The 27,135-nt window shown below is 48.3% G+C and overlaps 1 protein-coding gene across 1 annotated transcript in view; it reads right to left on the reverse strand.

Annotated features, from left to right (window-relative positions):
* Positions 1-14,804: 14,804 nt before the first annotated feature.
* Positions 14,805-27,135, reverse strand: part of RASGRF1 (Ras protein specific guanine nucleotide releasing factor 1) — a 106,950-nt gene continuing 94,619 nt past the window's right edge. The window contains exons 24-27 of the mRNA XM_061181703.1: positions 25,762-25,841; positions 19,484-19,601; positions 17,578-17,646; positions 14,805-14,897 (exon numbers count right to left, since the gene is read on the reverse strand). Coding sequence (XP_061037686.1) covers positions 14,805-14,897; positions 17,578-17,646; positions 19,484-19,601; positions 25,762-25,841 — 360 coding nt within the window. The remainder of the gene's footprint in view (positions 14,898-17,577; positions 17,647-19,483; positions 19,602-25,761; positions 25,842-27,135) is intronic.

Here is a 27,135-nt window from a genome sequence, read left to right on the forward strand (position 1 = left end):
CACCCAGACTCTGCCTGTGAGGCTCCTGGGGAAGCAGATTCCTGGAGTTCTGTCTTGGGATATGACCAGCAGGTCTGGGTATGGCTCTGGAATCGGCACTTACAGGGCTTCAAGGTGACCGCTTAGGGTGGGCACTGAATCTGCATGAAGGTTAGCAGTGCCAGCAGACACTGTCTTTTCAGATAAAGCAGATCTTTGTCAGTTTAAAAATCAGCCCCTGTCTGGATGCCCCTTGGGTGTGCTTTGAGGCAAATGTCAGAAAAGACCCTGCATGGTTGCTATTTGGAAAGTTAAGCCCCTGGCTTTGGGATAAAGGTGTCCAGCCTCTGTGATGGCCTATCCTTCAGGTGTGCAGGAACCACCTCATCTTTCTGCCCATCTGAGCCACCTGGAGAGTGGCAGGACTGAAGGCCCTAGTATTAGACATCAGACCCCAAACTCATTCCCTGTGCTGGGTCTCCAGTGACCCTCCTTTGTGGTTCATTCCAGAAGGCCTGAGATGTGAAAGGCACTGGCCTGGTCAGTTATAGACTAATGTTTGGTTCTAGTCCTACTACAGATTCACCATGTGACCTAAGCCAGTAGTTCACCCCCACAGGACCTCAGTTTCCTCATCTGTAAAATGGGAGTAGGTGCCCTGCCTCCCAGAGTGGTTAAACATAGTTTTACAGTTTAGTTATAGGTAAAACACTGGTCCCAAGCATGGCACCATAATAGTGACTCACCCCAAATACGGGCTCAGTCTTGGGCTCTCTCTCCATCCTTCGCTCCCTGCAGCCACTTTCTTGGTGAGTTCATCCGCCCTCTGGCTCCAGCCGGGCGTCACCTCTGTGAGGGTTTCTCTGCAGTCTTGGTCCTCTGTGTTCCCACAGAGGGGAGGCTGAGGACTGGTGCTGGACACAGAGTGCTGAGCCAGGGATGGTGGGCAGAATTCTAGCTTCCATCGCTCGGTTATTTGATCGAACACAATCTACAGACTGCTGGGCAGGGACTTTGCAGGTGGAATTAGGCTTCAAGTCAGCTGATTTGGGGGGATTATCCTGGATTAGCTGAGAGATCCTGATGTAATCACGGGGGCCATTCAGAGCAGAAGAGGAAAGCGGGAGGCTCAGAGAGATGAGGCAGAGGGAGGTCAGAGCTCTTTGAACCACGAGAAGGACTCTACCCACCATGGCTGGCTTTGACGGGGGCCATGAGCCAAGGGCTGTGAGTGGCCTCTAGAAGCTGAGAATGACCCCAGCCCACAGCCGGTAAGGAAACGGAGACCTCAGCCCCACAGGCACATGGAGCTGAATTCTGCCAACGACCTCAATCAGCTTGGAAGCAGATTCGTCCTGCGGCATCCGCCGGAAAGGAAGGCAGCCTCGCTGACCTCTTGCTTTCAGCTGTGTGAGACCTGGAGCAGAGGAACCAGCCAAATCCACGTGGACTTTGTTTTCTTCTTCCGGGCACACCACGTGTCCAACAGGATCTTAGCTCCCCGACCAGGGGACGAACCTGTGCCCCCTGCAGTGGAAGCATGGGGGTCTTAACTGCTGGACTGCCAGGGAAGTCCCTCCACGTGGACATCAGACCTCTCCACCTGTGAGGTAATAAATTTGCATTGTTTTAAGCCTCTTAAGTTTGTAGTAATCTGGTCCGCAGCAATAGGAAACCAGTACATCAGGTGAAAGGCCCAGGCTGACTGGTGTCTCTGGTGATAGAGGGCTGGGCCTGGTCTCGGGCTCCTGTGCCCCATTTTTGCACTTCTGGAGTCTGGGGAGGCCAAGAGGGGAGAGCAGGTCTTATCCTCCACACCCAGGAGTCATTATCTCCTCTAGGGATGTGTTAGACTCAGTGCCTAGCGCTTTACATGAATAAACTTTCTTAATTCTATTGATGTTTTCCCCCATAGATGAGGTGACTGAGACACTTAAGTAACTCATCTGTGGTCCCACAACTAATAAGTAAGAGAGCTGGGGTTTGAACCCCTGGCTAACTGAGTCCAGAGTTCTCCACAAGAGTGGGCACCTGCTCCACGGAAGCAGGTGAATGAAACTGAGCCTGGAGGCCTGCCTGCCTTCCTGATTGTCCAGGCCTAGAGTTCCCTGAGGCATCAGCAGAGCTCAGGCATCCAACCAACCACAGCTCCTGGACTCCTCAGTCAGCACCTCCTTCTTACTGTTCTAGGAGTTATTGCCCACCTCACCTCCATTGATCCTTTTTCTTTAGGCCAAATCTGCTGGTCATCCCCCTCTTCCCCTCAGAGCGTTATCCCCTCCCCAGCTATTACCTGTGGCTTTAACTGGTTTCCCAAATCACTTGTCAGAGTCAACATCCTGGCAGGAAAACTGGGCCCCTCACCAGATTTATTATATTTCTGCCCTCTACCTCTAGCATCTTGTAATAATAATAATAATTGCCATAATAATGTAATATTTACAATAACTACCATTTACAGGGATTTTGTTCTTTAATGCTCATAACAGCCCTGTGAAGGTACTTTGAGAATACACACAGCCACTTTCTCGATGAAGAAATTAGATTTGGAGAAGTTAAGTAGGTCTGCTGGTAGGTGATGGAGCTCTTTTCACACCCACATGCTGATTTTAGATAGTAGGTAAGTAGAGGTTTGGTTAAGTGGTTTAGGTGGATGACGGTCTGTAAGGATGCATAAGTGGATGAATGGGTAGAAGTAGGGATGGATGGATATATGGGAAAATGGCTTTATGGTTGAAAGACTAAATGGATGCTTGGTTGGAAAGAAGGAAGGATAGATGGATGGATGAAAGGATGGGTGGGATGGTTGGGTGGATGGATGTATGGGTGGGTGGATGGATGGATGGATGAATGGGATGGATGGGTGGATGGGTGGATTGGATGGGTGGGTTGGTGGATGGATGGGTGGAAAGATGGATGGGATAGATGTATGGATGGGTAGATGGATGGGTAGATGGGGATGGGTGGAAGGATGAATCAGTGGATATAGAGATGAGTGACCAGAGAGTTTGTAGAGTGGGAAAGGTAATGAATGCAGGAGGTGTATAAGTCTGCATCAAAGAGCAACTTCGGTTGGATTGTAATATGAAGTTGGACCTCTTGCTAGTTCCATTGTTGATGAGGAGACATCCTGTTTAGCCATCTTGGTTATTTCCCTTGCCCTGAGTCAGAGAAGTCAGCCTGACAATGTCCTCCAACTGCATGAGAAGGCATTGTTTGTCCCCTAAGAAGTCAGGGAACATGGGAACCACCACTGGTTTGGTTTTAAGCCCTGAAGATGCTGTATTCACATCCAAGAAAGTGTGAAGCCTTGCAGAAAAGTCCAGAAGCTGTGTTTCATTATGGCCAGGATTGGGGTGAATGCAGTAAGGTTATGTTGAGCAAGTACAGGGTTTGATCCTGTCATTGTTTTGTTTCTTCATGTGTGATATTTTGTTCATTATAGGTTTTTGCATTAATTTTTGTTATTTTAAAATATTGCATTAAAATATTATGCAATAAAAATATCATGACTGAGTTTTTTGGCCCTCCCTTAAATGTTGCACCTGAGGGGGTATGACTCATTTCTTTCACCCTCGTCCTGGCCCTACGACGGAGCACCAGTTTCTGGACTTTTCTGTAAGCCCCTGTACTCCTGTGCAGGGGAAACTTATCCCTGTTCGGTTGGCTTCACTCTTGCATCTGGGGGAGGCAGGAACTCAGGGGCTGGAGCCCAGAGCGTGTCTGCCTCCAGGGCCTCCTTCAGTCACTTGTTGTTCACACATTCTCCCCGTCTACACTCCTTTGTTTTCACTTAAGACCTTCTATGATACATCCCTACTCTGTTTGCAGCGTCCACTGCCACTGCACTCCTCACCAGTGCACAGGTGAGCTCCCTGTCCGGGGCACAGCCCTACTTCCACCCCCTTCCTCCTGCCTTGTCCTCTTGCCTCCACAGAAACTTCTTCTTCCTGAACTCCTGAATTAATCATCTGCATCACACACTGTTATGCTTTATCCTCTACTATTTTGGAGAGTGTCCTGCAGAGCTGGTTGATTTTCAGCCAGTTTGCACCCTTTTGGCCGTTAGTCTGAGTGGTCAGTACTCATGCCATACTGGTGGTTAAATATTTTGAAAATCAGGTTTCCTGTATCTTGCCCTCCTCCGTGAAATGGAGGTAAAAATACCCAGAAGCTCGAGCTCAGACACAGAGCCTGACACGCTGCAAGCTCGACAGAAACGGTAGCAGTAGCAGTCGCTGTTGTTATTTATTGAGTCAGATGATAAAACGCTGGTGGCTTTTAAGGTGATATGTGAGGGGCTTCGGATCCTGGCTGAGAGAGGTTTGGAGGTGCTGTACTCCCCTCCTGATGAGGCTTCCGGGTGCCATGAGAGGGCTGGAGAGAAGCAAGAATGGGTGTACGGGTTTGTGGGTGGACACGAGGCTTGGCGGGAACCAAAGGAGAAAGCACAGCAGCTGGGGCCGTGGGGAGGCTCCAGACCTGGAAGGGGAGCAGCCGGTTTGCCAGGACCCTGTCCTGTGTGAGCAGGACATACCTGACTTCCCGTGCCGGCAATAAGAAATGGGCCTTGACTGTCTCTGGGCCATGAGTCACTTGATCTGAGTGTGGGTAGTAATTGCACACTAAACATACATTATGGCGTATGCTGTGATCAGTGCTGATAAGGGGCTGTCTGAATGAAAATAGAGTCAGGTTGGGCCAGAGGGAGTCTGCCTGATTTCACCATCAAGCCCTGTTGTGGTACCTCTGGGTGACTCCCCGGCCAGCCACTCAGGGACCCCGGCAGGCCCCTCCCACCTGCCACCTGCCTGGTCCCCTCTGTCCCTGGACGCCTCACCAGACTTGCTCAGCCATCGCTCAGACTGCCCCTCATCTGAGACACCCAGGCCCCCAACTCTTCGCTCAGCTAGAAACCTTGGGTTTCTAGCCCTTCAAGGCCCAGTTTGGGACAGTGCCTCTGAGAAGCTCTCTCTGAGCAACCCCCTGCCCCCCTTTCTTATTTTACTGTTTTTTTTTTTAAATGAAATGAAATCAATATAGTATACAATTAAACATTTTAAAACATATAATTCAGAGTTATCCCATTAACTGATATAATTTCTGATCACATCTGGAGCACTTTTTAATGAGCAGACAGTTACATTCAGTTCTTTCTCTCTCTGTCTTTTTTTTTTTTTTTTTTGAGGTGAAATTCACATAACATGAATTAACTATTTTATTTATTTTTATTTTTTAATTTTTGGCCGCACCACGTGGAATGCAGGATCTTAGTTCCCCAACCGGGGATGGAACCCGTGGCCCCTGCAGTGGAAGCGTGGAGTCTTAACCACTGGACCACCAGGGAAGTCCCATGAATTAACCATTTTAAAGTGTAGAATTCAGAGGCATTTAATGCCTACACAGCACTGTGCAACATCGTGCAGTACCTCTCTCTAGTTTCAAAACTTTTTAAATCATCCCCCAAAGAACAGCCCACGTCCATTAAATAACCACCCCTCCTTCCCTCCATCCCCAATCCCCGGGCAACCATTAACCTGCTTTCTGACTCTATGAACTTGCCTATTCTGAACACTTTATATAAAGGGAACCATTCACTCTGTGACCTTTTGTGTCTGGCTTCTCTCACGTAGTATAATGTTTTAAAGATTCATCCAACTTGTAGCATGTATCAGTATTTTGCTCCTTTTTAAAGCTGAATAATATTCCATTGTATGTATAGCACATTTTGTTTATCCATTTATCTGTTGATGGATATTTGGGTTGTTTTTACCTTTTGGCTATTTTGAATAATGCTGCTGTAAACATTCATGTACAAGTTTCTGTGTGGACATATGTTTTTATTTCTCTTGGGTGTATACTAGGAGTGGAATTAGTGAATTATACAGTAATTCTTTTTTAAATTTTATTTATTTATTTTTATTTTTGGCTGTGTTGGGTCTTCGTTTCTGTGCGAGGGCTTTCTCTAGTTGTGGCAAGCGGGGGCCACTCTTCATCGCGGTGCGCGGGCCTTTCACTATCGCGGCCTCTCTTGTTGCGGAGCACAGGCTCCAGACCTGCAGGCTCAGCAGTTGTGGCTCACAGGCTCCAGACACGCAGGCTCAGTAATTGTGGCTCACGGGCCCAGTTGCTCCGCGGCATGTGGGATCCTCCCAGACCAGGGCTCGAACACGTGTCCCCTGCACTGGCAGGCAGATTCTCAACCACGGCGCCACCAGGGAAGCCCATATACAGTAATTCTTGTTTAACTTTTTGAGGAACTGCCAGACTATTTTCCACAGTGACTGCACCATTTTACAATCCCACCAGCAAGGTATGACGGTTACGATTTCTCTTGCAGAGACTTGTTATTTTCTGTTTTGTTTTTGTTTTGTTTTTTTATCATCACCAACTTAGTGGGTGTGAACTAGTATCTCATTGTGGTTTTGACTGGCATTTCCTTAGTGACCAATGTTGTTTAACATCTTTTTTTAAAAAAATAAGTTTATTTATTTATTTATTTATTTTTGGCTGTGTTGGGTCTTCGTTGCGGTGCGCAGGCTTCTCATTGCGGTGGCTTCTCTTGTTGCAGAACACGGGCTCTAGGCATGCGGGCTTCAATAGTTGTGGCACGTGGGCTCAGTAGTTGTGACTCGCTGGCTCTAGAGCGCAGGCTCAGTAGTTGTGGCGCACAGGCTTAGTTGCTCCATGGCATGTGGGGTCTTCCCGGACCAGGGCTCGCATTGGCAGGCAGATTCTTAATCACTGTGCCATCGGGGAAGTCCCTAACATCTTTTCGTGTGCTTGTTGGCCATTTGAATATCTTCTTTGGAGAAATGTCTATTCAAGTTCTTTGCCCATTTTTATTTTTTATTTTTTTAAAATTTATTTATTTATTTATTTTTGGCTGTGTTGGGTCTTCGTTTCTGTGCAAGGGCTTTCTCTAGTTGCGGCGAGCGGGGGCCACTCTTCATCGCGGTGCGCGGGCCTCTCACTATCGCGGCCTCTCTTGTTGCGGAGCACAGGCTCCAGACGCGCAGGCTCAGTAGTTGTGGCTCACGGGCCCAGTTGCTCCGCGGCATGTGGGATCTTCCCAGACCAGGGCTCGAACCCGTGTCCCCTGCATTAGCAGGCAGATTCTCAACCACTGCGCCACCAGGGAAGCCCTCTTTGCCCTTTTTTAAATTGATTTGTTGTCTTTTTGCTGTTGAGTTGTAAGAGTTCTTTATATATTCTGGATACTAAACTCTTATCAGATATATCATTTGCAAAAAGAGTCTCTTCCATTCTGTAGGTGGTCTTTTAACTTTCTGGAGAATGTTCTTTGATGCACAACAGTTTTTAATTTTGATGAAATCTACTTTATTTTTCCTTTCACTCCCTTCTTCTGGCAGCCCCACTCTGAATCAGACCTGACAAGACCATCTCTCGCGGGCCAGGCATGGTACTGGGAGCCACAGGAGACACCAGCCGAGTCAGACCACCCCAACCCTTGTGGAACCTCATGGGAGGGAAGTGACACAGGTGTTTGACATGAAGCAGAGATTGACCTGAGTTGGGTACAGATGAAGCCCTTGACTGGAGAAAATCAGTAAAGGCTTCTGGAAAGAAGGACATTTGAGGAAAAGTGGTGTTGACTGAAATAAAAATATTGATAAAAATAAAAAATTGGTAATGAGACCAGTCAGGAGTGTGGTCTAATGGGCATAGAGGATGGTGAAGTTGCAGGGATAGGATATGGACATATCCAGGGCCTGGAATGACGTTCGCTTGCTCAAATCCAGCACTTCTACGGATGTAGAAAACAAACTTATGGTTACCAGGGGATAAGAGTGGAGGAAGGGATAAACTGGGAGATTGGGACTGACATATACACACTACTATACATAAACTAGATAACTGATTAGAACCTGCTGTAGAGCACAGGGACCTCTACTCAGTACTCTGTAATGGCCTATACGGGAAAAGAATCTATAAAACAAAAAGAGTGGATACATGTATATGTATAACTGAATCACTTCGTTGTACACCTGAAACTAACACAACATTGTAAATCAACTATACTCCAATAAAAATTAAAAAAAAAAATCCAGTGCTTCTAAAATGGTCATGTGCTATCACTTGGGGAGGTTGTTTGGATTCCGGTTCAGGAAGTCTCAGGTGGGGCCTAAGATTCTGCATTTCTAACAGATTCCCGGGCAATATCAGTGTTGCTGGTTCAGGGTTCACAATTTGAACAGCAAAGATGTGGTTCATTCATTCAACAAACATTCACTGTAGAATGTCACTACATGCCAGGCTCTGTGCTAGGCAGTGATGGTTGAATGAGATGTGTTTTTGCCCTCGTGCAGTTTACACTTTAGTGGGGGGAGGACAGGAATTAAGTAACAAATTATGCAATGAAAAGAAAGAAAAGACATGAGAATGTATGACGGGGATGTTGTCTTCAAATATCTCTCTGGGGAGGTAGTGTCTGAGTTGAGGTCTGAAAGATGGGTAAGTATGACCTCAGAGAAAAAGAGGAAACAGTATGTGCAAAGGCCCTAAGATGGAAAGAAACTTGGTTGGAAACAGTGTGGCTGGAGCCCAGGAAGCGAGGGGACAGGAAGTAGGCTGGAGAGAGATGGTGTGGGGCTTTGGAGATCACACTGAAGAATTTGAACCTTATCACATTCTTTGATGCCCTTAGGGAATTGTAAGGAGAAGAGTGATATGATCGGATCTGTGTTTGAAAAGCTTACTTTGGTCATAGCTGGAAAATGGACTAGAGGAAGGATAAATGCCCAAAAGGAAGCCTGGGTGATTGAGACGGCAAGATGACTGAAGTCCAGGGACTCCCCTGGTGGTGCAGTGGTTAAGAATCTGCCTGCCAATGCAGGGGACACGGGTTCGATCCCTGGTCCAGGAAGATCCCACATGCCACAGAGCAACTAAGCCCGTGCACCACAACTACTGAGCCTGTGCTCTAGAGCCCATGAGCCACAAATACTGAGCCCGCGTGCCACAACTACTGAAGCCTGCGCGCCTAGAGCCTGTGCTCCGCAACAAGAGAAGCCACCGCAATGAGAAGCCCGCGCACTGCAACGAAGACCCAACACAGCCCAAAAATAAAATAAATTTATTAAAAAAAAAAAAAGATGACTGAACTCCAGTCAAGACATGCTGGTGGCTTGGTCTAAAGTGGTTTCCAAAAGGGGTTTGTAAGGTTGAAACTACTTTCATAATAATACTGACAGCATTTGCCTTTTTCACTCTTTACTGTCTTATGAGTGTGCAGTAGAGTTTTCCAAAGGCTACATGATGTGTACATGATATGGGGATCCACCTTCTATTAAGCCAGACATTAAAGGGATTGGCGAAAGTGTAAAGTGATGCCATTTTCCTCATGAAATTATTTTTTTTTGAAAATTCAGTAACTTCATTAAAAAGAGGTTATTTATGTCAGTGCATAATAGGTGTGTGATTGTTATTTAACATTTGTTTTCAATTGTGGTAAAGTACCCGCAACGTAAAATTGGCCATCTTCCCCGTTTTAAGGTGTACAGTTCAGCACTGGTAAAAGTACATTCACACTTTTGTAACCACCACTGTCCTTTATTTCCAGAACTTTTCTTTCTGCAAAACTGAAACGCTGTAGCCATTAAAGAACAAATCCTCAAACAACCCTTCCTCCATTTTAATGGGGATGCCAGATTTATAGCAATTTGCATCTTTAATTTTCCAGGTAATCTGGAGTTTAGCATTTGATAAATGATTTTTTTTAAAGCAAACATGAAGATTTTGTTAATTTATAATTTATTAGTGTGTTATCACTGTAACTGAAAATCTTACAGAGACTTATAAATTCAGTCTTGTGTAGAAAGAAATGTATTAAGCAAAATCATGTGAATAAATATCCCCACAAGATACATCGGAATGGTTAAAAAATACTGGAAGAGAGCTATCAGGCCTGCAACAGTGAATGTCTTTTTTTTTTAATATTGAAAATGTCAACAACAACAAAACGCTGGCACCCACCTTCTACTTTCTGTCTCTATGAATTTGACTCCTCTAGGGACCTCATATAAGTGGAATCACATAGTGTTTGTCTTTTTGTGACTGGCTTATTTCACTGAGCATAATGTCTTCAAGCTTCATCCATGTTGTAGTAGGTGTCAGAATTTCTTTCGTTTGTTTTTTTTTTTGTATTTCTTTCCTTTTAAAGGCTGAATACCATGCCATTGTATGTGTTTACCACGTGTGGTTTATCCATTCATCTGTTGATGGACACGGACTGATTACACCTTTTGGTTATTGCGAATAATGCTACTATGAGAATGGGTGTACGATTATGTCTTTGAGACCCTGCTTTCAATTCTTGTGGGCAAATACCCAGAAGTGCGGTTGCTGGTGTTATCGTTATTTTTAAATGAATTAATAAATAATTATTTAAATACTCTCCTGAAGTTTTAGTTTCAAATAAAATAATCAGTACTACAATTATATCTACTGATAGAAACCAGTTATATGGTTTTTTCTGGGGGGGGGGAATCCTCAATAGTTTTTACAAGTATAGTGGGGTCCCTGAGGTCAAAAAGTTGAGAATTGCTCATCCAAGGTAGTGGCAGAGGCAACGAAGAGCTGTGACCTGGCTGGAAAGATAACTAGGAGGTTAACATTGCCTGGATCAGGTGACCCTTTGAAGTGGGAGTCAGGGGTGACCTCTGGGTTTCTAGCTTGCATGACTGGTGGGTAGGGGTGCTGAGGAGGCCCAGGTGTGGTGGGGAAGTTGATGAGGCCAGTTTGGTCCAGTTGAGTAAGGTGGCAGTAGGGCAGCCAGGTGGAGGCACCTTCTAGGTAGTTTGTTTTTGAGGAGACTGGAGGGAGGCGTGAGCTGGAGTTAGAAACCTGAGTGCTGTTAGCTTCGTGTTTCTTCTCTTCAGCTGGGTCATGAGCTCTAGGAGGTCAGGAGCGGGGCAGGATGCTGGTTACCGAGGTATGCACGCCCAGGTGTTAGGTAAATTCTTGGGGGGGGCGAGGGTAGGTCTGGGGGTACTGCTAGACACCCGAGACAACCACCACCCACCTCTCCAGACACTCCTTCCCCGGCAGCCAGAGAGGTCTTGGCAGGGCCACTGCTGGGAAGGAAACCGTGATCATTAGACACAGGGTGAGAGCAAAAAGCTGGAGAGGGGGCAGCCGGATGCCAACGGGCAACACATCTGCCATCGTGAAACCCACTTACCCCAAAGGATGCTAGAGGACCAGGTGCAATCTCTCTCTTGTGTACTGACCTTTTAAAAAGCTCCTTCGTGCAGCTGGGATCAAGAGACACCCTCCAAAACCATCCGACCGAACACAAACAAGCAGAGAGGATAAACAAGCTCACCATCCCTCCCCACGAATGAGCTTCTGGCCTGGACCAATGCTATTTCCTTTCTGGAACTAGAGCCATCCTACACTTCACTTGTAAAAGGGGCAGGTAGCCTCGTCAAGCCACACTGGATGGAACCTGAGGCGAGAGGAAAAATCAGTAATACCCATCCTGTCTTTATGAAAAAATTGATATTTTGTTCTTCACGGATTTTTTTACATTAATTCTGACTTTTTTTTTTTAAGATTTTTTTGATGTGGACCGTTTTTAAAGTCTTGATTGAGTTTGTTACGATATTGCTTCTGTTTTACGTTTTGCTTTTCTGGCTGTGAGGCATGTGGGATCTTAGCTCCCCAACCAGGGATGGAACCTGCACCCCCTGCATTGGAAGGCGAAGTCTTAACCACTGGACCACCAGGGAAGTCCCTGATTTTGACTTTTAAAAAATATTGCATTAGACTGTTACCTTTATGACTACGTTTTATAGCAGTCCCTTATATTTCACACCCGAGGTGGGCATTTCTCTTGTCTCACCCTAATCCTGGCCCTGAGAAAGCCTCAGAGAATCGCCCAGCGCCTCACACCAACCAGAACACGAGCGCCTGCACTCAGGTGGGTGTTCACCTCACAGCCTCTTTAACGATAGCATCATGGTTTTTCATTATCCAGATTTCAGGTCAGTTGTCCCAGCCTCAGGCAGCCTCAACACTGCCCTGCTGGACTGTGCTTGTGGTACTTGTCACGCTGCCCTGGGTATTTTTAAAACTTGTCCATTGTTATCACCCACCAGAATGTAAACCTCGCGAGGGCAAGGAAATTTTTTTTTTTGGTGTGCACTTTTTTTAAAAAAAATATTTATTTATTTATTTGGCTGTGCCGGGTCTTAGTTGTGGCACGCCAGATCTTTAGTTGCTGGTATGTGGGACCTTTTAGTTGCGGCATGTGGGATCTAGTTCCCTGACCAGGGATCGAACCCGGGCCCCCTGCATTGGGAGCACAGAGTCTTAACCACCAGGGAAGTCCCAAGGCAGGGACCTAGACTGCATTGTTCATGGCTAAGTCCGCAGTGCCTAAGATGACCTGGAACAGTCAGGGCTCTACAGATAGTTCATGGTTAGCAAGTGCTTGTCCCGTGCTCATCACCACAGGGTAGCAGCTTGTAGCAGCACACTGAATCCTCCCAGCAACCTTAACTGCTTTTCTGTGTCTGAAGAAAACAAGCAGTCATGGAGCCTGTTGGCCGCAGGTCCCAGGGAAATGGGTCTTGCCTCCCAGCGGGCCTCATGCCTGTCACTGAGGGTCGTGTTCTGGGCCCACCCTTCCTGGGTGATTGTGAGGAGGGGTCTGGGGAGGACCAGGGTGCCTTCCCTGGGGGCACGCCCATACTAGCTCTTCCCCAGACAAGTGTATTCTTTCATGCTTCTGGGATTTTGCTGGTCCCCCTGCCCGGCATGCCCTCCCCACCACCTTCTTCTGGAAAATCATCCCTACTTATCCCACACCCTCCTCACACCTCTGTGGAGATTTTTCCAATCCCCCCGCCACTGTCCTTTCCTCCGTGGTGTCCCCAAGGCACTTCCTGCACCATCCGGTGACAGCGTGGCTCAAACGGTCTGTCTCGCTAGTAGCTTAAAGATGGCTGCACATTCTTTGTGGCTTTTCCCATCAAGAGGAGGTGCTTCATTCTCTTCCCCTTGTGACCAGGCTGGCCTTGGTGACGTGCTTGACCAATAGAACACTGTGGGTGTGATGTTCTGGGAATTCTGAGCCTAGGTCAGAAGAAGCCTTGCAGCTTCTGCCTGAGTCACTTGGAAGGCTGCTCTTTGGACCCAGCTGCCATACTGTGAGAAGCCCAAGCCACGTGGAGAGGCCATGTGTGGACGCTCTGGTTGACAGCCCCAGCTCAGCCCCCAGCTATGGGAGAGCACCATCTTGGACACCCCGTCCAGTTGAGCCTTCAGATGACTCCAGCCTCAGCTGCTCTGTGACTGGCACCTCACAAGGGACTCCAAGCAAGAATCACCAGCTGGGCCCAGTCAACCCACAGAACTGTGAAAGATTGTTTTCGGCCATCACATTGAGTTTTGGAGCTATTTGTTCCTGCTGCAATAGAGAACATCAACAGACTATGAGTACCCCCCAAAAGCAGGGATTCTGCCCTTATCACTCCAGGTCTCTGGTCTGAGCCCAGGGCCTGATAAGGACCAAGTGCTCATCAAACATCCCTTGCGTGAATAAATGAAACCCAACAAAATTCCACCGTTCACCCTGAGATAGAATAGATTTATTAGCAAGAGGTAATCAGGAAACATATATTTTTACAAAAATGGAAATTTCTTTTTTTTTCCAAACAAGCTGTAAGTTGAAATATTGTAGGACTTGAAATAGAATTCTCATACCACTAGGTATTGCTTACAGCAAAAGTTGTCTGTTTGTCAGAGTGGAGCATGCCTGCCACTTCAGAGTTAACCTGTGTTTTCTATACTGTACAATGTAGAAAATAGATGGTAATATTCACAGAATAAGCGCTACAGTACTATATTCCTGCTAGAAGGCATTTAGACAGGACTACAGTATATGCAATAAAAACACTTGGTTATTGATTTCCTAATTCTACAGTGTGGTACTATTTTTCACAAGGCATACAGACTTGGAGCATCTCGACGTAAGCTTGTAGTGACTGTTAGGCGGCTCAAAGAGGAAAAGTGACATTTTTGTGTGTTCCCGACTTGCAGTGAATGCTGGGCAGCCGTCGGCAGAAGTCGACATGACTTTGTGTTGTGATTCTGTTTTCCTCAGGAAGTTCCAGGGCCTTGTCCAGGGTTATCGAGACTGCTAGTCGCGCTACCTGGTTTTATTCTCAGAGCCAGGAGCGACGTGGTGCCTGAACGAGGTGGTGGCCTCGGTGTCGCAGGGCGTGGTTCTCAGCGGACAGGACTCCTTTCCCTCCAGGTCACTGGGAGACACGGAGTTTTGAGACCTGCGATTTTGGCTGAAAAAGCTGCTTTGGAAATTGGCATCACCATCAGCGGGAAGATTTGTCGATGACTGGACTTCAGGGTACGGTTCCCCCTCCCGCCTCCCCCCTACCCCCCACCCTGTTATAACAGCTACATGGAACATGCCGGAGGATGCTGGGTGGCCAACTCAACCCAGGGGCCTGGGCTGGGGACGGACAGAAGCAGGACTGGTGCCAAAGATTCGTGTATGCACGGATTCTGTTTCCCTTTGGGGGAGAGGGAGGGGCTGGGAAGAATAGACTAAGAGTACAGTTGTTTCAAAGAAACAGGCACTGCAGGAAACGAGGGGCGGGGTGCGTGGACCAAGTCCTAACCGGTGCAGAGATTCATATTTTGGTTCTACAGGAATCTAAGAACAAGAACGGATTTGTATTCTTGGAGAAGCACATACTAAAGAAGAAAATCCAGAGAAACCAAACGACTATGTACAATATCATATAGCATGTGTCCATGGCGGCGGGCTGGGTACAGCTTCAGGTGGGGAGTTTTGGTTCTATTCGGAGGGAACACTTGTAGAGACTTTCTTCATCCATTACAAAAGATTGGTCCAGTAAATATTGGGTTACCTGAGAAAAGGAAAAGAGAAAAAGGAATGGCAGGGCGATGGGACCTCCATAATACTACGTGGACGTCGGGTGTCTCCCGGGAATCAGGCACTAGGGTGGAGGCAGGGAGGGGCGTCAGGCTTGCACATGAGGCAAAGATGCATTAAGCAGTGTTGTGTCTTTGTATTATTTTTCTTAGTATTATTTTTTGCCTTTTTTGTCTTCATAGTAATATAAAATCACATAGAGTCAAAATTACTCTTGACCACCGTTTCTTTGGTTGAACATTAGGTGAAATATTTTGGGCTCATATTAAAAAATCATCTCTATCTATATATCTAAAATGTCAATTGTAGCATCTAGGTAGTGGATGTACGGGTGTTCACAATTCTTTCAATGTTTCTGTATGTTGGAAAAACGTACTTAAACACCAGGTTTATGTAACGCCGAGAGAGATTCACCCAAGAGAAGACAGTGGAAACTGAGGCCGTGGAAGGAAAGAGCCTCCCTTCTTTTTCGTCTCACGAGGCTCACTCCAGGGCAAAATCTCAGAGCAGAAAATCATGAAGAGTTACCATGTGGACTCGATTACTCTCCTTCCTCCTCCCTCCCCACTTCACACTGCTCCCAGGTGTTTTGCTGGATTCCTGTGTGTTAAATGTACGATGAGAGATCAGAGCCCACATCTCATAGGCAAACCCCACCCGCCCTTCGAAAAGAATCTTTCCAAGGCTCATTGACTTGTCAGTTGTTTGGAGCCGAAGCTTCATGTTTTTCCACAGAAACTCAGAGCAGAAAGAAGAAAACACATTATATTTCTTAGCACGTAATTGGGAATCTTCTGATAGCTGCTTGAGAAAAATCAAGTCTTTGTCGCGAGCATCTTTGCTAATGGACCCTCTGCTACTGTGAGGGACAGAACGGGCTTCCTAGGATGCTTATCATCAGTCCCAGATGAAATGATTATTGTGTCTGATTAACGGCTCTCACCCAGCACCTCTAGGAAGACAACCTCAGATACCACCGTCTAGATTAACTCATATCCACTGATAAAGACGTGGCGATTTTACAGCCATGTGAAATAGACCAGACTTTTATAAATAGCTAGTAGCTTCCTGTGAACAGCACTTTCTAGAGCCCAAAATCTCAACCCTCCCAAACACTCTGGGAATCAGCAGACTGGTTAGTTAGTTTCCTCCGTCATGAGCATTTGTTTCCCTAAAAATTTTGCTTTAGCAGGAAACTGGCAGCAAATACCACCACTGCAAAGCTGTTAAGGAAAAGAGTCTGAAGGGCAGCAACATTTATTTGTATTGCATATGGAGCTTGAGGGCTAGTTTAAGAAGGGGCCGAGGCCTAATACAGTGCCTGGCACAGAGTACATGCTCAGTAAATACTTGAGCGAATGAATGAACAAGGAAAAAGTGGCACAATTGGTTACCCACTGATTTTTCTTCTCTTTGTGGCTATCAGCTATTAGACAGATAGTGAGTTCACAGAACATGGCAGTAAACAGGGCAAGTCTATCACAAAGGAAAGTAGAAGGGAAAAACACTAAGAGCTTGATTTTCTGGTATGCTCAGGTGTGTGTCTGGAGCTGGGTATTTTTTATGAACTGCAAACTAAGAAGCTGGATGGGAAGCAAATACATCTATGGGCAGCGTAACAAAGTCCTAGGATTCGGAGCCAGAGTCTGGATTAGCAAATCCCAGTTATTTTAACTATAAAATGGGGCTAACGGCACAGGGTTTGAGTAGTGAAATGAGACTAACATGCCAACCTCTCTCCATACAGCCCCACCATCTTTTAAAAAATGCGTATTAATCCAGTCCTGTAAGCTCCTTTCAGGGCTTCCCACTCTCCTTAGGACACGGCTCCAGATCTTTCTAGAAGCCCACAGTCCCACCTGGTTCAGGCTTGTCTGAGGCTACTCATAGCAGCTGTCTGTGGTCTCTGTGCTTCTCAGATGGGCCCTGTCCCCCAACCCCAATACAGGCCCCTGGATTCACACTCTCACAGCGCTCTCTGATTCCCGAATGTACAAGGTGTTTTTTCCCCCATCTGGCCTATAGCAACAAAAGACTGAAACAACCTAAATGTCCATCAGTATAGAGGATCGAATAAATACATGAATTTCTCTGTAGCTGTAAGGAAGAAGGAGAATGTCTCTGCCTCAACAGGACATATCTCCAAGATATGTTATTAAGGGAAAAAAGAATGATGCTGAAGCAATGTATAGTATGTCATCGTATACATTATAGTAAAAAAAAGTTGGGGTGTGTTTGCATACACACAAAAAAAATGGGTGATACGGTTGGCTTTGGGAGGGGAACTTGGAGGCTGGGGGACTTTTTGCTGTGTGCCCTTTCTAGCTGTGAATTTTGAAACTGGTGAGCATTTTGAAAAGATGTGATAAACACTGCCTCTCCTGCCTCAGGGGAGGTCAGACATGATTATAAACCATCCCATGGCACGTAAAAATCAGACAGGAGCTGCAAGATTAGCACAGGCGCAGTCCAAAGGAGGAGGAACTCAGGGCGGGTCAGGGGACAGGGAACAGGGAGGGTTTCCTAAAAGAGAGGGCCCAGGGAACTCAGGGGCAGAAAGTGGTTGGGTGTGGAGCGGAAAAGGCAGGAAGGAAGGCAGTGCAGCCAGAGCACTTGTGAAAAAGCGGAAGTGACTGAAAATGCTGCCAGCTTACCTTTGCTTGGTGCTCTATTTTGTAGGCAGTTTGTTGAAACTGGCGAATCTCTCGGATGATATGGGATATCTGCGGGAAGGAAGGAGAGGTTTGGAAGACAGCTTTCTCTTAGTACCCCCTCCCCCGACCCACCCCCCCATGCCACAGAACAGAAGGGGCATCAACAGCCATGTCTGCAGTCAGTCTCTTAATTCACCTCCTGGGAGACCCCACTGAGGCAGCATGAGTTTCTTTAAACCAGCAACCTGCCTCAAAGGCTGACACTTGGTAAGAATCTATAAATCTACAGGTTGTAAGTTATAACATAGAGTATTTGTCCTTCTCTGACTTAGTTCACTAAGCATAATACCCTCTAGGTCCATCCACATTGTTGCAAATGGCAGAATTTCATGCAATTTATTTATGTATTGAACTATAGTTGATGTACAATATTATATAAGTTACAGGTGCACAATGCAGTGATTCACAATTTTTGAAGATTAAACTCCACTTATAGCTATTATAAAATATTGGCTATATTCCCCGTGTTGTACAACATAACCTTGTAGCTTATGTTATACATAATATTGGGTTGGCGAAAAAGTTCATTCGGTTTCAAGTAAAGACACATTTTTCATTTTTACCAAGAACTTTATTGAACAACGTATTCAGTAACCAAACGAACTTTCTGGCCAATCCAATAGTTTGTACCTCCTAGAATTTCCTTCTTTTTTATGGCTGAATAACATTCCTCTTTCTCTGTTTGTGCGTGTGTGTGTGTGTGTTTGTATACACCACATCTTCTTTATCCAGTCACATAATCTATAAAAATACTGAATTACTATGTCATATACCTGAAACTATCACAATATTGTAAATGAACTATACTTCAATAAAAAAGATGCATATTCTGAAAGGTAAAAGGTATATTTAGTAGGATCACATGATAGATGATGAAGAAAGAATTGTTTTAAAGACTCAGAGATAATACAGTAAAAGAAAATTACCAATCATTTTCTCTGAGTAACGAAAATAAATGAGTGATTTTTGTTGCTAAAAAAAAAAAGAATCTATAGGTTAATTATACTATGTGACTGAGAGAAAAACATATCATTTGATCAGTGGTGCTGGCTTATCCAACATCCTAACAGCCCCCCTCAATTCCAGCAACAGCTAAAGGCCTCTGCCACTTTCTACGTGCCCACCATGTGCAAGACCACACAAAGGGGCTCCCCCATCCTGTTCCCAGGTCGGTGCTGCCAACTTGCCTTTGACAGAGAAACCTTACCTATTAAACAAAAGCTCAGGAGGAACCCCATGACACAGAACCGATACAAATAGAGGCTCTCTAGTTGGAGTGAGAAGACGAGAAGTTTGGCTGGAAAGCAGGCTCCCTGCTGGAAGGATCCTCATCTCCCCTGCCAGGGCCTAGACTCCTCCGGGGAAATTGGAAACCTACTTGCTTAGGAGGTGCTGCAGAAATGATTTTGCTGCGGCCACATAACGCAAGTGCTTATCTGAACAACAATGGATGGGGTGCGAATAAAGGGGCAGGCTTTGGAGTCAGACAGACTTGGGCCCCAGACCCGGCTCTGCCTTTTCCTTAGGGGTGACCTTGGGCTGGTCATTGATTACCAAGCCTCAGCCTGCTCACCTGTAAGGTGGAGAATAATAAGAGCACCCACCCCTCAGACTGCGGGCATTAAAGGAGGAGATGCAGGTAGAGCTGGCTCAGGGCCTGCCAGATGCGAGCTGCTCGTTTGAGGAAGTGACTATTCTTACTGGAGAAGCCGGGTTCAGGCTCCCCAGTGCGTGTGCCGCGTCCGGTTGGCCAGGACTGTCGGGCACAGCTTGGGTGAGCCCGGGGCTTGGGTCTGGGTTTTGATGTTCCCCCCACCCCTGCCCCGCTCTGCTGTGGGGAACGCACCATTCTCATCTTGGAGAAGTTGACCAGGCCGTCCTCCGTGTAGTTGGGCGTCCCCTCTTCGATGAAGGCCAGGTCAGTGAGGTACATCCCCAGGTAAGGGACACAGGGTGGGTCACAACTTTGAAGCAAAAGGCATTAACAGAAGTTTTTCACTTAAAAACTCGAGCCTCTACCAAGAACAGAACACCCCGCATGCATCTCTCGCTTTGCTGGAGGGAAAGGGATTTCTATTTGCCAAGAATAGTAGTAGCTCTTGGGGCTCAGATTGCCAGCTGGGTGTGAGGGTCAGTCCTCCGGGGTGGCGGGGGTGACATGGTGCCTGCTGGGGCCTGGGGCGTCTCAATCAATCACCCCTCCCACCCCAAGCCAGAAGGCCCTCCTCTACCTCTCCGCTGTCCCTCCCAGATGGAGTCCTGGGGCTTGGCCACCAGCCCCCTCCCAGCTCGCCTTTCCTTTCTAAACTCTCCATCCCAATCCCGCCCTAGAATCACATCCTGGGGGGCTTCACAGCACCACGCCCATTCCTGCCAGTCACCACCAGCCACCCCACCCAGCCCCTTGTCTCTTTCTTTCCCCAAGACTTCTCTGCCTTTACTTCTTCCCCATTTGGATCTCTGCCCACCCAAGCACTGGGCTGCCAGCGCAGGAAACCCTTGCCCTCTGAGATCACCATCCTGGATTTGGCTTCTGGGCGGGGGGGTTGGGTGAGACGGCTCCCACGATCGGTGGCTCCTGGGGGATGGCTTTCGTGGGGATGGCACTCAGCAGTATGGGCCGGACCTCTCTGCTCTGTGGCTCTGAAGCAGGGGCTCCTGTTACTGTTCCTGCACAACTTGTTCTGGTGCCTCTGGGTGGGGCGCTAGGTTAAGGGGGTGATTCTGTGATGGGTCCAGTGGTCACTCTACTCTGGCAGAGCTCCAGATAGTTCGCCCAGGGGACTCCTCACACAGTGCTGCGCAGCCTCCTCTCAGCTCAGCACACAGGTACAGGGAGCCTCCTTTCTAGCCCATCTCACCTTTGTCTCCTTGTGGCAGTCCTGCCACTCCAGAGGAAGGGGAGGCAGGGAGGATGGTAGAGCAAGAACAGAAACCTGGCCTCTGTCCCTTGCCTACTTGCTGTGTGACCCTAGGCCAGTTCTTTCCCTCTCTGGTCTTCAGGTTCCCCTCGTACCAGAGAACTGATGTTAGCTAAGACAATTTTAGGTGATTTGAGAGTTGATTTTGGGTGATGCCCAGAAACTGTTTAAATAAATTGATTCATATGATAAGAAACATTAAATTTTCACTCCCCCCCCCCGCCCCCGGCTCAAGGAGAGAGCTCATTTGGTGACAGCATAGCTTTGACACTTTCTAACACTTGCTGTTTTTCTCTTTTTTTCTTTTTGAACAAATAGTAACAGGTCTCACTCAGGAAACACCAGGATCTGGCCAGAATTTAATAATATTATTTTGATTTCACTGTATTAATTTTTTATGGTAACCTTGTGTATTTATGACAAATACGCTGGTTTCCCATTTGCTGTCATGATATAGAGTTTTCCTTCTTATTTAAACGTACTTCTGGGAAATAGTGAGTTAATTTAAAGGAGACCATTAAGTAAATGCAAATATAGCTGACACATGGGTATGGCAAAGTCTTGAAGGAGGTGGATGCTTGGAGTTTGGGAAACAGTGAGCAGGAGAAATGTTTTTTGAACTGTCGGTCTTGACCCTTTCATGGGTGTTAAAACCAATTTGGTGAGTGTTGACCAGATTTTTTTAAAAATTAAAAAAAAAGAGAGAATAGAGGATATCTGGGTTCATTGCATGGACTAAAATTGCTTTGTGAAATTTTTGTTCCTGTTATGCATATATGCATTTGTATATAGGGTCACACTGTCAAATGTAATTTTTTTTTTTTTTTTTTTTTTTTTTACTGTGAGTTGTGAAAAAGAAAAAAAAGCAAGAATCCTATTGGTCACTGGCAGACCTCTCTGGGTCCTTCTGGCCAGTATAGTCCATGATTGCTACATGCCTGGCTTTTCATTTCCTTTCCGTCAAACTCCAAGTCTGGAGCACAGGCTGGTGGATCTGACGGAGAAAGAGTTCAAAGGTCTGAGCAGCCGCTCTGGAGCTGCAGGGCCGAGGCAGTGTGCTGACCAGCAGGTTCTGGGGGGCGCCGCACTCCCCCTGCCCTTGATGGGAACCAGGTAGCCTGCAGAGCTCGAAGGACGTCTTATCTCAGATAGAGGCAGAAGGGGAGGCCGGGTGCTGCTCGCTGCCTGTGAATGACTGAAGGACGCAGGGTGTTTCTGGATGCCTCACAGGGCCTCTGACCACCCAGACCAGTGAAAAAAGTCTGGGAGTCCTCTGGTCACTGAGGTGGATCTCCCTGAGGTATTTACTGGGGTTTCTGATCCAGTTGTGGAAAGGTGATGGACGGGCGATTTAGTCACTGCGAGTGGCACTGCCAGCCCCAGCACCAAACTCTGTTCCTGTTTACTACCTTCATGGTGAGGGGTCCAGGGAACACCACCCTTAATTCAGTCATGTACACACACACACGCACACACACGCACACCCAACCAACCAAAATCCAGGGCCACGTAGGTAAATATATGGGGCTGTCGGAGTGGCCAGTGTAGGGGGCGGTGGGGACAGGTGTGGGGTACACGGGGCTGGTGGAGGGCCCCCAAAGGGCACCACGAGACAGACCATGCTGAGCAACTGAGCGAGCAGGGGAGCATGGTAGGGGCTTCGTGTAGACAAAACACCCAACCTATGGCTAGCTCTGAACTTTCCGTGTGGGCATCTGGCCCCTGTCAGGAGGGATCCAGCCTTGCCCTGGATCAGGGCGGGGCCAACAAGGCTGAAATGAGGGGGGGCTTCCTCTTTCAGCAGAGCCCCGCCATGCCTGTGTCTGATGTTTCAGGGAGCAGAAAGAAAAGTGCCCCATCCCCCATCCTAAAAGCTGTGCTCCTGGTGTTCCGGGCAGCGCCTAGACGTGGTGACACCTGGCATCTGGATCTTGTCTGTGGTTGTTTGGGGCCTCCGCACTTGATGTTTCTACCAAGAAATTCCTGCTGATGTCAAGGAGGATGAAAGAAATTAACTGGTACCGGTGACTGAAAGCAAGATGCAGCTGCCTGAGGGGCGCTCCACCAGACCCCAGGAAACGGGCGGTGACAGCACGGGTCAGCCCTCTCCTCCACCCCGGCCCAGCCGTGGGATGGGCTGCTCTCCCGTACAGGTCTCAGTTCTGGCATGTGGTGCAGGGAAATCAGGTACTCAGGTTTTGGGGAAAAAAAAAAAATTTTTTTTTTTTTTGGGCAGTGTGTTGGCAGTGTGGGTGGGGCTCGGGGTCCAGTCTTGCTTTCTGCCTCCTGGATGCTCCCTGCTCTGTTGTCTCATTAGCAAGAGACTGGGCTTTGCTCTGTGGCCACAGACAGAAAATAAAGATGGAAACGGGTATTTGGTCTTGTCGGAGCCCCTGAGACTCTGGAACTTCAGGACTCTGGATCCATCATATCCACGTAGATAGATGAATGTCCCCACCCCTTTGAAGGTGGTTGCGGGGTGACCTGCTGGTCCGCTAGCAGACTCGCCCCTCCAGAGCTGTTCCCATCCTCCACTGACGGGAACAGAGGGGAAGGGCTTTCATGGCAGCAGCTAACAGTGAGAGCCCGGTCCCTGCGTTCCTTCCGTGGGCATCCTATTCAAGCTAAAGACAAAGGTGCAGATGAGCCCATCAGAGTAGATGGATGGGCAAAACTGGAACTGGCCCCCAAAGAGCTGGTGACCACATTTTACTGCCGAACGTAGTTAGCCCTCAGCCAAATGTTGTTGGCTGGAGCTGTGGGAAGGTTCTGGTCCCTGGGCGGCTGAGAGGAGAGGACAGTCTCATGGGTTGGACCAGGGTGTGGTTTGGGGAATGAGAAGGGGAGATAACGTCCATCTGGGGGTGCCCGGGCAGGGGACTGAAGCATTGTAGGTGGGCCAGGGGATATTTAAGAGAGTGGCCGGGGACAGGAGGGAGGATTTGGGGGTAAAGGGAAAAGGTCACGTGCTAGCCTGGGTGCTGGCACGAGGCTGAATGATATAATGACAGGCGAAAAAGGATGCCCAGGACATCAGAATGGGTCTGAGGACCTACGCGGTGGGGTCCGTCATGGGCTCCTTGTCTGGGTGGGTCACCAGCTGTGCCCACCACCTCACTCTACTCCCTCCGGCCCGTCCCCTGCCTGGTGAGACGACCCCCAAACCCTGACACAACACCACTCTAAGTATAAACCTTAGTGCCTCTGAAGAAAGACTGCAGAAACGTTTGCCCCAATCTGTCCTTCCCCTGCCTGGCTTGGCCTATATCTCCATAAGGCAGGAACCTGGTTTGCATAAAGGTCTTAGCGCCCAGATGCCCGAAGGCCACCTCTGCCCCGTGGGGCAGGGAGCAGAGGCGTCTGGGAGAGGCACTTACATAGGCCCACGGGTAACCTGAAAGAGGGAAGACAGTCAGGATGGGGACTCGGACAGAATGGGGGACCACGGACGCAGCGGAGGCAGCGGCGGCGGTGGGCGAGGAAGCCATGTGAAGGAGGCTGATGGGGCAGCACGCTGCGGGCGGACGGACAGGTTGGTGAATGCACGGGGGGGCAGCTCCCCACAAGCACCGTCCACGGGGGCTCCGCGGAGCCCAGGCGGAGGAGAGACGGCCGGACAGCACAGATGGGTGGAACATCTGTCTGAGGACACAAATAAAGTGGAGATGGTCAAGGCAATGGCACACGGAGCCGGCACAAGGGACAGACCAGGTACGGCAGGAAGAAAACGAGAAAGGCAGACGAGGTTGGCAGGGCGGGTGTGTGGTGTGTCAGAGCCACCGGCGAGGCTGGAGGTGCTGGGTGGTCGCGGACTTCAGTGGCCTTGTACTGGCAGTGATCGCGTGATCCCTCGTGGAAGGGAGGAAAGGCATTCCTGGCCTCTATAAGGAGCCGGGACCCTAGGGGTCTCCCAGGGTCTCTCCAAAGTCCAGCAAGTAGCCAGCCAAGCAGGGAGAGAGAGGGTGAGGGCCAGCCCAACGGGGCACGTGTTCAAGTGCCCGAGGGGAACACAGGGGCAGAGACTAGTGGAGAAACCCCAAGTGCGCATCTAACCAGAGTGAGCAAACCCCCGTTTCCCGTGCGTACGTGGCCACAGCGTGTACCAACGGGCCGAGTCACTGCTGCCCTGGGAGAGCTGGCCTGGACCCTCATGGGAGGTAACCTCGGGCAAACCGTACAGCACTGGCCTGGGAGGCCAGCCTGGGCCGAGGCCCGGCTCTGTCACCACGGCCTCAAATCCTTGGGCCAGCCACTAGCTCCTCAGCGTCCTTGTCTGGAGAAACATCATGGGCGAATCTGTCTCACAACAGTGGTCCTCAACGGGGGCGATTTTGCCTCCCTGAGGATATCTGGCCATGTCTGGAGACCTTCTCGGTTGTCATAACTGGGGGGGCGGGGCAGACACTGGCATTTCATGGGTAGAGGCCAGGGATGTTGCTAAACATCCTTCTATGCACAGGACAGTCCCCACGACAAAAACTGTCCTGGTCTAGGGACCTCCCTGGTGGCCCAGTGGTTAAGACTCTGCACTTCCACTTCAGGGGGCGCAGGCTTGATCCCTGGTTGGGGAACTAAGATCCCACATGCCGCGTGGTGTGGCAAAAAAAAAAAAATCCTGGTCTAAAGGACAGGAGGGCCGAGGTTGAGAAGGCCCACCTCACAGGCAGTGTTAATGGGGCTGCACACACCATGGCTAGGCAGGGCACAAACTTTGCAAACTGTAAGGTGTAAATTACTGGTAAAACCGTATTTCTTTGATTCCAAGATGCCATTGTGTGTAAAATGCACTCTTGCCTTGATGACTAATTATCCAGTACAAAAAGGAAACACAATCATACGAAATAAACACACTGACTGTGAGATGTATCCTGATGTCAGAAATGGTAAAATGTAAAATAAAATGTGCATTTTGGAATCAAGGAATCTGGCACCACTATTATCATCATCACAGCTACTGCACGTCTCAAAACTATTCCTGTGCCTCTCCTGGGAAATGCCCTGACACCTTGGAATTTCTCTGGTAGATGATGGAGGACAAAGCTGACCTGCCCTGGGGGTCTGGGATGTGTAGGGGTTGGTCTTGTGGGTAGACAGATGGACAGACAGACAGACCTCCTGCTCCAGCCAGGGGTGGCACGTGAATGCCTCTGCAGTGTGGTTCTACAATTTAAAAAATAATGGTGACAAAATGACACACACTTACTTTTTCAGAGCTTCTCTCAGATTCTTAAATCTGCCCTCTGACGACACAAGCTTTTGGAGCTTATCAATCAAAGCTTTTGTCTAGAAGGAATTAGAAGTATTTACTAGCACATAGCACACATCAAGGCCCACGACTCTGGTCCACACTCCAGGGCTTCGCTTTGCCTCCTTGAGATAGGGCACGGGGATTTGGAGACTTCCTGGGTCTGGGGACTTGACCCTGAACTCCTGAGGAGGCAGACATGGATCTTTGCTTTGCTTGCCTGTGTTCATACATCTTTCAGAAACATGGGAATAGGGTCAGGAGGGTCCAAGTGTCAGGGTCCTGAGACCTGGGTGGTTGGGAAGGACTTGGCGGGGGTAACTCCAAGGAGCTGGGCCCAGTACAGGGCATGGCCGATGTTTCATCATCATGATCTTTCTCGTGACTGTACCCAAAGGATGTGACCATCTTCTCATACCTTCACTTTGATATATCAGGAGCACCACCCAAATTTAAGAATCAAGAAAAAAAGATGGCAGATGAACTGATCATCAAAGGAGAAAAGACTTTGATGGAGAAGAGGAAACCCTGCAGCAAAGTGTCCCATCTGGCAAATGGCCAGGCCAGGCCCTGCCCACATATCAGGCCAGAGCAACTTGGGTGTCTGGAGTTTGTCTTAAGGGACCAGGTGTGTGCCACAGAGCATGTCCTGGGTCCTTCTTTTCCTGCATGACCTGGGGAAACCCCTTCACCTCTGAGGTCCTCAGAGCCCTCATTCATAAAACGGTGAGATGACTAGTGACCGCCTTTCCAGCTCTAATCCTCAGAATCCAGAACGTAGTTGAGAAACAGGACCGGAGACCAGCCGTGCATCTTATTACCAGAGGGGCTAGTCAGCCTGGAGGGGACACTGGCCACAGAGGCCAAGTACACCCCTGATCTTTGGGTCTAATTTTTATCTGAGAAAACTGCCTGCAGAAAACAACAAGCTAAATCTTCTTTCTGATGGAAGAAGAGGTCAGTGTGTACTCTTCAAGGAGAAAGGATGGCAGAGCACACCGATCTGCTCGGTCCCTCCTATCAATCCGAAGTCTTGTCGCCTGGTTTGGACTGACCCTGCTCAAAGCAAAAATTTATTCTGGATCTGGTGAAAGAGCCGCAGGCCAGGATGGAACAAGCCCCACGAAGCCAAGGGCAGATGATTCTGCTTTCACCTGAGATGACCCTTCTCAGACGCCCAGGCCAACCTCCACCCCAGGCTCTCAGCTGCCCTCCTGCACTTAATCTTCTTCCAGAGCTGTGCTCTTGCATCCTCTTCTTTCCCCTCCACCTGCAGAGACATGAGATGCTGCAGCTTGAGGCCAGATGTGGGGTCTGAGTGTCCAGAGCCCT

The sequence above is a fragment of the Eubalaena glacialis genome, chromosome 2 (assembly GCF_028564815.1).
Source record: "Eubalaena glacialis isolate mEubGla1 chromosome 2, mEubGla1.1.hap2.+ XY, whole genome shotgun sequence".
Classification (NCBI taxonomy): domain Eukaryota; kingdom Metazoa; phylum Chordata; class Mammalia; order Artiodactyla; family Balaenidae; genus Eubalaena; species Eubalaena glacialis.